Raw genomic sequence first — 13,364 nt, forward strand, 5'->3', positions numbered from 1 at the left:
TTTTTCTCATCTACCCCCTCCTGGGATTTCTTGAGAAAGTTTAAAGGAAGGAGGGATCAGTCAGTGAAAAGAAATCTCTAGTGAAAGTAGTGTAAGGTGATTGGTGGGAGGGGGAGTTATTGAGCCGGGAGTGGGATATACACAGTGTTGCACAAGGAAGTGCATGAAATAAATGAGCAGGGACATGCCATGACCGGCTGACAGGGGTGTTACCTCTTTTTGGGAGATCCTGGCTTATTACAGGATACGAATCGGCTCAGGTAGCAGAGCAACAAATCAGATCATTTCAAGGGACGCAGCCAGGGGTCTCATTCCCTTTGTGCTAACCTCCTTAAAGAGCAAAAGCGAAGCACCTGTTCTACCTCACATTTATGGAGACTCTGGAAGAGCAGAGAAGCCCAGAGAGGCAACCGAGGACTATACGCAAAAGTGGTGCGCGTTTAGGATCACCACATAGGCTCAGATGTCAACGACGCAGTGGTTCTTGCACCACCAAGAGCGCCATCTCCTCCACCTCGGAAAGACGGAACGAGAGGGAGAGGAATAGGGTGAAGTTGGTCAATCTTGGTTTTGCTAAACTGAGACAGCATGTACCCCAAGCTCAGGGTCCCAATAAGAAGATGAGTAAAGTGGAGACCCTCCGATCTGCCGTTGAGTATATACGCGCCCTGCAAAGCCTTCTTTTGGATAGGAAAGCCGGAGTGGAGGCACAGGGAGGACCAAGCTCTGATGGACTCTCACCATGTGGAAGCACCTGCTCAGTTGACTCGGGGTCCATGCCTTTGTCCCCGGGGTCTTGTTCTCCATGTACATCTGAAGAGTGCTCCCGGGAGGACAGCAGTGTGTCAGATGCAGACTTCTTCTTGACATTGCATGGTTGGGGATAGCATCACTACGAGGTAGGTGCACCTGTAAAGATATAATTTAGCAAATGGGCAAACTAGGCATCCATTTCCTGACTACTTGGGGTGAGATGTGAAATAAAGATATAGGAGATTATTTAAGGAGATTTACAAAAGAAAAGTTGATTAAATTGGTCACAACGCATGCTTGAACTCAATTATTCATCCTGTGTAGACAGACATGGAAATTTGCAGTGCGAACAATCCAAGATCCCTAGTAGTCAGTGTCTCCAAGATCTGCATATGGGGACCAAATCTGGATTACCAACCATCTGTATAATCTTGGACAATCAGTAAATATACTTTTTTTTTTTTTCCAGTGTCCGAAACAAAAAAATGGACGTTCACATGAATTTTTGTAAAAAATTTTTGTAAAATTTCATACAAGTCAATGTGGTCGTAATTCTCGTCATTGTACAGCGAATCTGCTAATGCAGTGATATCAGAAATCTGAGCTGTAGACACATTTTTAGAATTATAATTTTTCAATATGTCCGTTAAAAAAAACATGAGCTGTCCGTCATTATTTGATAAGTTGCCCAGAAATAAAAAAAAAAAATAATCAAGTCGGCAAATTGCCACATAGACTATATCACAGTATGTGAGCTCCTTTAATATTCATTTTCGTAAGCCTCCTTTACAAGTAATGGAAAAAAAAATTGGTCACAAATAGAAATGTTTGATCTGACATCAGGAGTGATTGCAATGGCTAAAATAACAGATACAATGGAGTCGCTTGATTGCTTTTGATCAGTTGTACCCAAACTCTGGTTCATCAGATGTTGCAAAACTATGACGACCATCAAGAAAATTGTGAAACAAGTTAACAAGCAATGGACCCAAAGTAAAAAAAAACGGTCATGATTATGATAGTGTCCACGCTGGTGTTTCCGTCTATCCTTTGCGTCTAGTCACTCTGCGTTCCACCGTCACCTTCTCCTAAGAACATAATTAGTCTTTACATCCATCTTCTAGAGCCCTTCGTTTTTCCTGCAGAATTTACTTGATTGTCAACGATGTCAGCAATAATATTAGATACTAATCAAAAGCAGATAACAAATATGGCAAAGCTATAAATAATGGCTTGCCAATCAATGTCATACTATAACTCCTATCAAGAAACTCAATGTGTCAAAAAAATAAGCGAGACTTGAATGGACTGTATAGGCTGTGAGCCAACTTATCTACGGTCCTAAATAGCAATGGCATTGTGCCACATCACTGGTGTCAGGATTGAGCTGTGAACACATCTGTCCATCACAAACTCTTACAGGTGGGGGTCTTATCGTCATCACTGGCATCCGATTACTGTTTTATGGGGAACATAACACTCCATTGAGATCAATAGGCTTCTGGGTAAGGTGCAAATGTCAATGGCCAACAATAGGCAGAGCTGTTCCTTTCTACTTGGGTAAGTAAAAAATACAGGAGTGTCAAAAGGGATGACACAAGGACAGGTTCAACGGCAAAAATCAATTTGAGCAACTGACCCTATAACTGTATCCTTCCTAGAACAAAGCCCCCTTCCTTTTTTTAGCCCATTTGGCCATTCAGCAGGATGTAGAGAGGAGGTGTTGACTATTGAAACATGTGTTGTATTTTACCTTGATACTTCATGCGGATTGATTATTTAGCATTTTATTGGGCAGTTTGGTTCCCTTTAATTTTTTTCTTTCATTATAGCATTCTTTTTATTATTTTGTCTCACTTTCATATAAGAAAAAAATATACAAAAGTAGGAATATCGGGCATCCATAGGGTAGTGCCATCTTTTCATCACAAAGCGCAGAAGAGCATGCCAGACCACATCTTGAGCTCCAGTCTGTTTACTGACCCTCTGTTCCTATCATTGGAAGTCTTCTGCTTCTGTTTACTGATCCTCTTTAGTCTCAGAGTCTAATGCACCAGGTCTTCATTCTTAAGAGTCTCATTATTTGCTGACTCTCTCTCATGACTTTAAGAATCTCACTGTTTTCTTTATCCGCCTTTGTGAATCACAGGCTCTTTTCTATCGCTGATGTTCTGGGAGTGGAGTATTAATCCAGACCTCTGAGATCAAATAAACCCATTCAATTTTTTTTTTCATATCTACTGATCAGTTTTCTTAAAGGGGTTGTCTCATCACAGATGACAACTTTCAGAGTGTTTTTTGCAATGATCAGCTGATCGCCAAAGGTCCCGGCGCCCCAGGCAGAAGTCACGAGAGATGATTAATTCTCTATGTAATTTCATAGCTCTGGATCATAAATGAGGATCCCAAGAGGGACACCCTTATCTTAGATTACCATATGCATTCTTGCTCAGGAGTCCTACATGGTAGGACTCTATCCACTAACTTCTCTACATTGTGCTTCCAAATGTTTGTTGTTCACCTTTGGTGTCATTTTTTTTTTACCTAAATTCATGTATTTTGGGGCTAAAGAACATTTTTGCAATTGGGTTTATTCAAAAATTTTGCACCGTTTGCCTTCTATAGGCTCTGTGTACCACAGTCTGTTGCTGGGTGCAGAATGAGTTAACTCGGTGTCCATCAGTAAGCTCCTTCTGATGGTCTGATGGGGAGATTGGAACTCTGTCATCTTTTGTTTTTTAGCTCATCTCAGCTGATTTGTGGCCACAGACCAAATTGAAGTTGAATGTGCACTGAAACAAAGAGCTTGTAAAAAACAAATGGTGGAAAATTTTTAATGAATCACAATTGCAAAAAAAGCCCAATTTTTTAATATTATAATATTATATATTAATTAATATATATTTAATTAAATATAAATATATATAATAAATAATAATAATAATAGTTTATTTTTATAGCGCCAACATATTCCGCAGCACTTTACAAATTTTAGGGGGGACTTATACAGACAATACAGAATAAGCATATCTCATATCGAACGGAGTGAGGGCCCTGCTCGCGAGCTTACAGTCTATGAGGAAGTGGGGGAGACACAAAAGGTAAAAAGTACATATATTGTATAATGCAGCCTTGATATACTGAATAGGATAAATAATAATACATGGACTGGTCGCCAGCCAGTATGTGTGCAGTCCTGACAGAGGCTTTTATGTGCATGGTTGGTTTGAACCCGAAGTTGAAGAAGATTTTAATATGGGGGAAAGCTGGGATGGACAGAGTGTGTTTAGGTGATACGCCAGTCTAAAGAAATGTGTTTTTAGGGTTCGCTTGAAACTGTGGGTATTGGGAATTAATCGAACTGTCCTGGGTAGTGCATTCCAGAGAATTGGCGCAGCACGCGAGAAATCTTGGAGACGGGAGTGGGAAGTTCGGATTATGGAGGATTTTAGTTTCAAGTCATTTGCAGAACGGAGGGCACGTGTAGGGTGGTAGACTGAGACAAGGGAGGAGATGTAGGGGGGTACTGAAGCATGGAGCGCTTTGTGGGTAAGCGTGATAAGTTTAAAACGAACTCTATATTGGATGGGCAACCAATGCAATGACTGGCACAGGGAAGAGGCATCTGAGTAGCGGTTGGCGAGGAATATGATCCTGGCTGCTGCGTTCAGGACGAATTGGAGAGGGGAGAGTTTAGTAAGAGGGAGACCGATTAGTAGAGCGTTGCAATAGTCAAGACGAGAATGAATAAGAGCGACAGTAAGAGTTTTTGCCGAGTCAAAGGTGAGAAAAGTCCTGATTCTTGAGATGTTTTTGAGATGTAGATGACATGAACGAGCGAGTGATTTGATGTGAGGAGTGAAAGAAAGATCTGAATCAAAAATGACCCCAAGACAGCGGGCTTGTAGCTGGGGAGTAATGGTTGAGCCACAAACGGAGATGGCAATATCGGGCACAGGTAGATTAATGGAGGGAGGAAAGACGAGTAGTTCAGTTTTTGACAGATTCAGTTTTAGGTAGAGGGAGGACATAATGTTAGACACAGCAGAAAGACAATCACTGGTCTTTTGTAGTAATGCAGGGGTGATGTCCGGAGCAGAGGTGTATAATTGGGTGTCATCAGCATAGAGATGGTACTGAAAACCGAATCTACTGATTGTTTGTCCAATAGGAGCGGTGTATAAGGAGAAAAGAAGGGGGCCTAGGACTGATCCTTGAGGAACCCCGACAGTAAGAGGAAGTAGGGAGGAGGAGGAGCCGGCAAAAGACACAGAGAAGGAGCGGTCGGAGAGATAGGAGGAAAACCAGAAGAGAACAGTGTCCTTGAGGCCAATAGTGCGGAGCATAGTGAGGAGGAGCTGATGATCCACAGTGTCGAATGCTGCAGAGAGATCCAGGAGAATCAGCAGGGAGTAGTGACCATTAGATTTAGCTGTTAGTAGATCATTAGAGACTTTAGTGAGGGCAGTTTCAGTAGAATGTAAAGAGCGGAAACCAGATTGTAAAGGGTCAAGAAGAGAGTTGTCTGAGAGATAGCGGATTAGACGGGAGTGGACCAGGCGTTCCAGGAGTTTAGAGATAAAGGGAAGATTGGAAACAGGTCTGTAGTTGGCCGTGCAGTTCTGGTCGAGGGATGGTTTTTTAAGTAATGGTTGTATGCTGGCGTGTTTAAAAGAAGAGGGAAAGATACCAGATGAGAGGGAAAGGTTGAAAATTTTAGTTAGGTGAGAGGTGACAGCTGGAGCAAGGGACTGAAGGAGATGTGAGGGAATAGGGTCGCTGGTGCAGGTGGTAGGGCGAGAAGATGCAAGGAGCCTGATCACTTCATCTTCCGTGACTGGTTCGAAGTCAGAAAATGAGCAAGATACAATGTGGCGGGGGGGAGCATGCATAACATTTGGGGATTGGGAGAAAATTTCCTGTCGGATATGGTCAATTTTTTCTTTGAAATAGTTAGCCAGATCGTCAGCGCTGAGGTCGGTGGTCGGGGCCTGTGCTGTTTGATTGAGGAGAGAATGAAACGTGTCAAAGAGTCGTTTAGGATTATTGGAAAGTGAGATGATGAGGTTGTTAAAGTAGGTTTGTTTGGAGAGGTGAAGGGCAGAGTTATATGTTTTCAGCATAAATTTATAGTGGAGGAAATCTTCGGGCAGATTTGATTTTCTCCACAGCCGTTCAGCGCACCTGGAGTACCTCTGGAGAAGACGTGTTTGAGGCGTGTGCCAGGGTTGTCGCCGTCTCTGCCGAATTGTTCTTTGTGTAGGAGGTGCGGCTTCATCCAGGGCGCATAGCATTATTTTGTTATAATGCTTCAATGCAGAGTCGGGACATGAGAGGGAGGAGATTGGGGCCAATGATGATTGCAACTTTTTTATAAATTTCTGGGTGTTAATGGCGCGTAAATTTCTATAAGTGTGGACGGTGGGAGTGTCTTGAGTAGAGTCACAGTTCTTGACAGAGAATGAAAGAAGATTATGGTCAGAGAGTGGAAGGGGAGAGTTAGTAAAGTCATGTACTGAGCAAAGCCGGGAGAAGATCAGGTCCAATGTGTTCCCGTCCTCATGTGTAGGAGAATTAGCAAGCTGTGAAAGGCCGAAGGAGGAGGTTAATGATAAAAGATGCGTGGCAGATGGGGAAAGAGGATCGCCAATTGGGATGTTAAAGTCTCCCATGATTATCGTGGGGATGTCGCAGGATAGAAAATTTGTAAGCCAGGCAGCAAAGTGATCCAGGAATTGACGGGGGGGACCTGGGGGGCGATAGACAACCGCCACTCGCAGGGAGAAGGGCCGATAGAGTCTGACTGTGTGGGCCTCAAAGGACGGGAAGATAAGGGAGGGTACAGGGGGGATAACCTGAAAAGTACATTTTGTTGAAAGAAGCAGACCAACACCTCCACCTGATCTGTTGTCAGGTCTCGGGGTATGAGGGAAGTGTAGGCCACCATAGGAGAGAGCTGCAGCGGCGGTGGTGTCCGACTGCTGGATCCAGGTTCCAGTGAGAGCCAGAAGGTTGAGGGAATTAGAGAGGAAAAAGTCATGGATGTAAGAGAGTTTATTACAAGCTGAGCGTGCATTCCAAAGGGCACAGTTGAATGAGACAGAAGATATGCAGGGAATATTAATGAGATTAGCAGGGTTTCTGAATGTAACAGGGAAAGAGTTAGTGTTATTATTACTGGAGGGTCCTGGGTTGGGAGAAATATCACCTGCGACTAATAGAAGGAAGATACAGAGAGTGAGCAGATGATTGAGTGATTTGTGAGAGCGTTTCCTGCGTTGTATGGTGGGAATGAATGGATCTGCGTGGTATAACATTGTGAAGAGAGCATGACAACTGTACATAGGAGAAGAGAGGAGTGAGGGATTAATATGGATGAAGTGTGCCGCATTTGTGGGAGAACGGTGAATGTGGATGATTGTAGCAACCAGAAAATAAATGGCACAGATACAAATGGTGAATACTGTTTGTCAAAAAGATGACCTGGAAGCAAGTTTGTTTAATTGTCTTGCATGTCTTACCTGTCTCCTGCCCTGTCCAACTGCCATTTTCTAACTGCCAGGGCACTTTGCTAAATTATGGCACTTCGATAAAGTATGCATAAATGCTATATGCATAAATGCCCCGCATAAATGCTGCCCCTTAACTAAGTCTCAATATATAGGGACGTATCTGCTTAGATCTGCACAGATTTAACTCATTAACAATCAATCACTAGCTTAAAAGACAACAGGAGACCATAAAGTGCAGGGAAAAAAAAAAAAACAGACTAGTAAACTCGGCATGGATCATAAACTCTTAAAGTAAGTGTGATGACCTTTTAGTATCATGGAATAAAAAAGCTAGAGGAGTGAAAAAATATATACCAGAAATTGATAGGCCGCAAAGCATTGCATGGAGATATAATGCAGTTTTCAGGACAGATCACACAAGCAGTGAAAAATATATACCAGAAATTGATAGGCTGCAGAGCATTGCATGGAGATATAATGCAGTTTTCAGGACAGATCACACAAGCAGTGAAAAATATATACCAGAAATTGATAGGCTGCAGAGCATTGCATGGAGATATAATGCAGTTTTCAGGACAGATCACACAAGCAGTGAAAAATATATACCAGAAATTGATAGGCTGCAGAGCACTGCATGGAGATATAATGCAGTTTTCAGGACAGATCACACAAGCAGTGAAAAATATATACCAGAAATTGATAGGCTGCAGAGCATTGCATGGAGATATAATGCAGTTTTCAGGACAGATCACACAAGCAGTGAAAAATATATACCGGAAATTGATAGGCTGCAGAGCATTGCATGGAGATATAATGCAGTTTTCAGGACAGATCACACAAGCAGTGAAAAATATATACCAGAAATTGATAGGCTGCAGAGCATTGCATGGAGATATAATGCAGTTTTCAGGACAGATCACACAAGCAGTGAAAAATATATACCAGAAATTGATAGGCTGCAGAGCATTGCATGGAGATATAATGCAGTTTTCAGGACAGATCACACAAGCAGTGAAAAATATATACCAGAAATTGATAGGCTGCAGAGCATTGCATGGAGATATAATGCAGTTTTCAGGACAGATCACACAAGCAGTGAAAAATATATACCTGTAAGAAGAGAAGAAAGATGAATATTAGCAATGCCATTTTCTAACTGCCAGGGCACTTTGCTAAATTATGGCACTTCGATAAAGTATGCATAAATGCTTATATATTTATATATATATATGTATATATATAAAAAAAATAAATATATATATATATATATATATATATATATATATATATAATACAAAATATATTTTTAATGCCAGATACATGACTTTAATTACAATTGCATTTAAAGGGGTGAAACCCACAGTGATAATCCATTGCGTGGACGTATACTTATAGTTCCATATGTGTGCTATGGTCAATCGATATGAGGATCACAGTGACACATCGCATCTAATGGACGTCAATGGGGTCACAATCTAATTCTGTTGGACTTCCGGTCACAAGTCGCACACAACTTTACCGCCATATAGTGCATGTGACCTGTGACTTCCATGCAACCTCTCTGCAATTTGACAGTTTTTTCACAGCCAGATTGCAGGTCTAAAATACTTGCAACACAACAAGTCACGATAGTGTTTGCATTACAATTGCCATTATGTGTCCCGAGTTACCACGTAGCGCCTGCAGAGAGGTGGTGTAATAGTGACCATTATATTTGTCATCTACCTTTCCAAGATCACTCTACTAAAAAAAAATATATATATTAGAAAAAAAAATGGTCCAAAACAGCGCCCCCCCCATCTACAGGTTGACTGTGGTATTGCAGCCTACCCATATTAACTTCAATGGAATTAGACTTTTACTGGTGATTGTTTCTTTTATTTCAGAGGCAGATTATTGAATATATTTTGCTGTCTACAAATCTATAATGACTTTTTTTTTTCCTCTTTGTCCTTTAGGTCGATCGGGATCAGAGTTTGAATAAAATTCCTGCAACGATATTTCTCATCAGGACCAGAAACAATTCGTGGGACTCTTAAAATGTTAATATATGGAGATTGTTATTTATATGTGAAGATGTATGTATATATATATATATATATATATATTTGCTGGCAGTGGACTACCATTTGTATTTAGGAGGGTCATATGTTTGGTTAAATCAGTATTTTCGGTATGTTGAGGGGTGGGAGGTAAGACCCTTTTTATGCGTTTTTGTATTTACTATGTACTCTTTGATTCTTACTCAGAGGGACCACAAATCCACCTCTGGAGAAGGGCTTTTAAGTGAGACCTATTGTATCCCGAAATCCCCATCCCTTTCTATGGATCAGAAAAGGCACTGTTTACTGAGGGCTTTCTCTTGCTTCAGGCTACATAAAGGACTGAATCTCGCAGCCAATATTCGTTCTACTAATGGATCCGAGAGTAAACAGACCCAGACAGACCCTGCGTAGAGCAAAAAAAGCAAAGAAAATCTCTGAATAATATATACATCAAAAAGCCTCAGTGACAGAGATGGGCCATTGCATTGGTTGTCAGATTATAGTAAGTGCCTTGTGACCTATTAACCTTTTCAATCAGGCATCATCTTTACCCGCCATGTCGGCACCACTCATTCATCCCAAATTATTGGTCATTTATAATACAGATACAACCACTAGTAGACCCTTCAATGGACCAAGGTAGACCCACCAGCTGCAACTGCTTTCATAATATGTACTAAAGACCTAGGCTGGTCCATATAATCAGGAAATAATCAACGATTCCCTACCTATGACCCATACAGTTACTCCACTTTCCCAAATCCAAATACCTTACTTAAAGGGGATCTTTCAGCAGATATATTAACTTAAACTGAGTGCCTACTCCAATTGCCGCCGTTTCACTGATTCCGGAACAGTTTTCCTTTTATTTCTGCACCCCTCCGTTCCAAAGTTATGCCCCATGGAAAAAAGATATGCATTTTTCCTTCAATCAACTCTGTGAGCGTTTGTTTCTATTTTTGATGCTAGCCAATCATAACAAGGCCACACCCACAGAGAAGTTCTGCGTTATACACCCATAACTTTGGAACGGTGGGGCGTAGAAGAAAAACTAAAACTGTTCCAGAATCTGTGCAGCAGTAGCAATTGGAGGAGGTATTCAGTTTAAATGGAAAAAATCCAGTGAAAGATCCCCTTTAAACACTCTGTGGTTCATCTACACTCAGGTAGGGATATTTCCAAGTACATACAATTAAAAAAGTAACCAATCGGGACATTACAGGGAGCTGCAAAGCCCCTTTACTGTAACGATTTCAAAAGACACTGATGTAAACTGAGGACTTGCACTGCCGGCCATTGAAAGACATCAATGGCCTGTCGTTAAAGGGATAAAAAACAATTACCAATGTTGGCTACCTATGGCTCATACCATCAGTCTGGCGATGCTTTGTGTAAATGCTTCACTCTGCTGGGCTTGGGTAGTCCAAAGGCCACCCTACACATTAGAGGAAAGTTGGCTGAACCCACAGATTCGACAGGACCGGCTGACCACCTAATTTGCATGATCAGGCAGTTGGAATTTCAATGCCCAATCCTTTCATTGTCAGGGTAGATAAGCCCCTGCCAATGGTGTCTGACAGCTGCTTTCTCCTCTCTTCCTCTATGGGGGAGTCAGTAAAGATAGCGGTCTCTGAATTAAAGCTACCTCATGTGCCAACTTTAGCCCCACTACTCAAAACTACTCTCTCAACATACACTGCCATTTAGGACCTATATAACCACCCATGGTTGCTTACCAGTGGCCAATGCCTCTCCTGGTCCTACTCAATCCATATATCAAGAAGAATAGTCTATTCCTTCATGCACTACCCATTACCAACTAAAGCGCCAATCTGGTCAATATGGTTAAAAGACCAATGGTTTTCCAATCAATGGCCCATACAGTCAACCCAGCAATGCAATATTGATACGTATCTACCTCCAATTGCTAGCATAGTTATATTTAAGACGGAGTCGCTCCATACTACCTTTGTAATTTGTTAGTCAAAGCACTGATACTTGGGATTCCTCGTGACATATATGTATTTGCATTGATAAGTGAATATTATTTGTTCAGTCACCTACTCCAAAGCCACAATGCACAGATGGAAGAATATAGAACAACCCATGAATCATGGCAACTGTCCGAAACCGGAGCCAATTCTGTAAATAGATGACGAACCGAGGACCTTCGCTTACCCGACTTGTAAAGACTTGTACCTATAAAATGCCTGACGTCCAGGGAATCAGCAAAGTGCATGAGGGGATTGCACTTTAAACATAGATATTTCTGGATAAAAGACATACTGCCTATAAAGACTGACACTCGGCAAGTGACCGCTGATTCCCAAACTCTTAACTTATTTATTTGTAGATAATTTCTTTTTACTTACAGATTTTCTAACCCACACATTAAGCTATTTTTCTCATTAAAAAACAGAAAATGTTTTTTTATTGTATTGTAACTTGTGTTCTCTTTTGTATAAATTGAGAAAAAAAATGGAAAAATTCATATGGAACAATCGTATTCTTATAGTAAAAACTGTGCCCAAACCAATTTGGATCTTTAAATGGGTTGTCCATCCCCTTTAAATTTTTTTCCCTAAAGCTGAGGATGGAATAAAATAATAAACTTAATAATACCTTAGTGAACCCACCAGATCCAAGTCACAACTACGCAGGCCCCCCATCAGTTTCTGTATCCTTCAGTGATAACTTTTTGACTCGGACATGGGACTGCTGCAGCCAATCAATGACTGCAGTGGACATCGGTGAGGTCACTACTGTAGCTAGTGATTGATTGTAGCAATTACATGTCTGTGTTGAAATGTCATAGCTGGAGGTCAGGGTATACCAGTGGGGAGCTTAAGAAGCTGCGACATGGGTGTCAGAAAGATGTTCTTTTCTACACTGTGTGCAGAATTATTAGGCAAGTTGTATTTTAGAGGATTATTTTTATTATTGATCAACAACTATGTTCTCAATCAACCCAAAAGACTCATAAATATCCAAGCTTAATATTTTTGGAAGTTGTAGTGGGTTTTTTAAGATTTGGCTATCTTAGGAGGATATCTGTTTGTACAGGTAACTATTACTGTGCAGAATTATTAGGCAACTGAATAAAAAACAAATATAATCCCATCTCACTTGTTTATTTTCACCAGGTAAACCAATGTCAGTGCACAAAATTTAGAAATAAACATTTCTGACATGCAAAAACAAAAACAAAAGAATTAGTGATCAATATAGCCACCTTTCTTTATTATGACAATCAACAGCCTTCCATCCATAGATTCTGTCAGTTGCTTGATCTGTTTTTGATCAACATTGTGTGCAGCAGCCACCACAGCCTCCCAGACACTGTTCCGAGAGGTGTACTGTTTTCCCTCCCTGTAGAGCTCACATTTTATGATGGGCCACAGGTTCTCTATGAGGTTCAGATCAGGTGAACAAGGGAGCCATGTCATTATTTTTTCTTCTTTTAGACCTTTACTGGCCAGCCACGCTGTGAAGTAGTTGGATACATGTGATGGAGCACTGTCCTGCATGAAAATCATGTTTTTCTTGAACGATACCGACTTCTTCCTGTACCACTGCTTGAAGAAGCTGTCTTCCAGAAACTGGCAGTAGGTCTGGGAGTTGAACTTCACTCCATCCTCAACCCGAAAAGGTCCCACAAGTTCATCTTTGATGGTACCAGCCCATACCAGTACCCCACCTCCACCTTGCTGGTGTCTGAGTCGGAGTGGAGCTCTCTGCCCTTTACTGATCCAGCCTCTGGCCCATCCATCTGGCCCATCAAGAGTCACTCTCATTTCATCACTCCATAAAACCTTTGAAAAATCAGTCTTAAGATATTTCTTGGCCCATTCTTGATGTTTTATCTTATGTTTCTTGTTCAAAGGTGGTTGTTTTTCAGCCTTCCTTACCTTGGCCATGTCCCTGAGTATCACACACCTTGTGCTTTTTGATACTCCAGTAACGTTGCAGCTCTGAAATGTGGCAAAACTGGTGGCGAATGGCATCTTCACGCTTGATTTTCCTCAATTCATGGGCAGTTATTTTGCGCCTTTTT

The 13,364-nt window shown here is 41.3% G+C and overlaps 1 protein-coding gene across 1 annotated transcript; it reads left to right on the forward strand.

Moving 5' to 3' along the window:
- Window positions 1-46: 46 nt before the first annotated feature.
- LOC141172113 (achaete-scute homolog 1-like) lies at window positions 47-11,738 on the forward strand. Its single transcript, XM_073655968.1, has 2 exons — window positions 47-899; window positions 9,224-11,738. The coding sequence occupies exon 1, from the start codon at window positions 372-374 to the stop codon at window positions 885-887; it is 516 nt and encodes a 171-aa protein (XP_073512069.1). The 5' UTR covers window positions 47-371; the 3' UTR covers window positions 888-899; window positions 9,224-11,738.
- The last annotated feature ends 1,626 nt before the right edge of the window (window positions 11,739-13,364 follow it).

Source organism: Phyllobates terribilis, unplaced genomic scaffold (assembly GCF_046119375.1).
Source record: "Phyllobates terribilis strain yellow unplaced genomic scaffold, ASM4611937v1 Scaffold_12__6_contigs__length_324123572, whole genome shotgun sequence".
Lineage (NCBI taxonomy): Eukaryota > Metazoa > Chordata > Amphibia > Anura > Dendrobatidae > Phyllobates > Phyllobates terribilis.

Coding starts and splice junctions, on each gene's coding strand:
- LOC141172113 (XM_073655968.1), top strand. CDS start 372: ATGGAGACTCTGGAAGAGCAGAGAAGCCCAGAGAGGCAACCGAGGACT.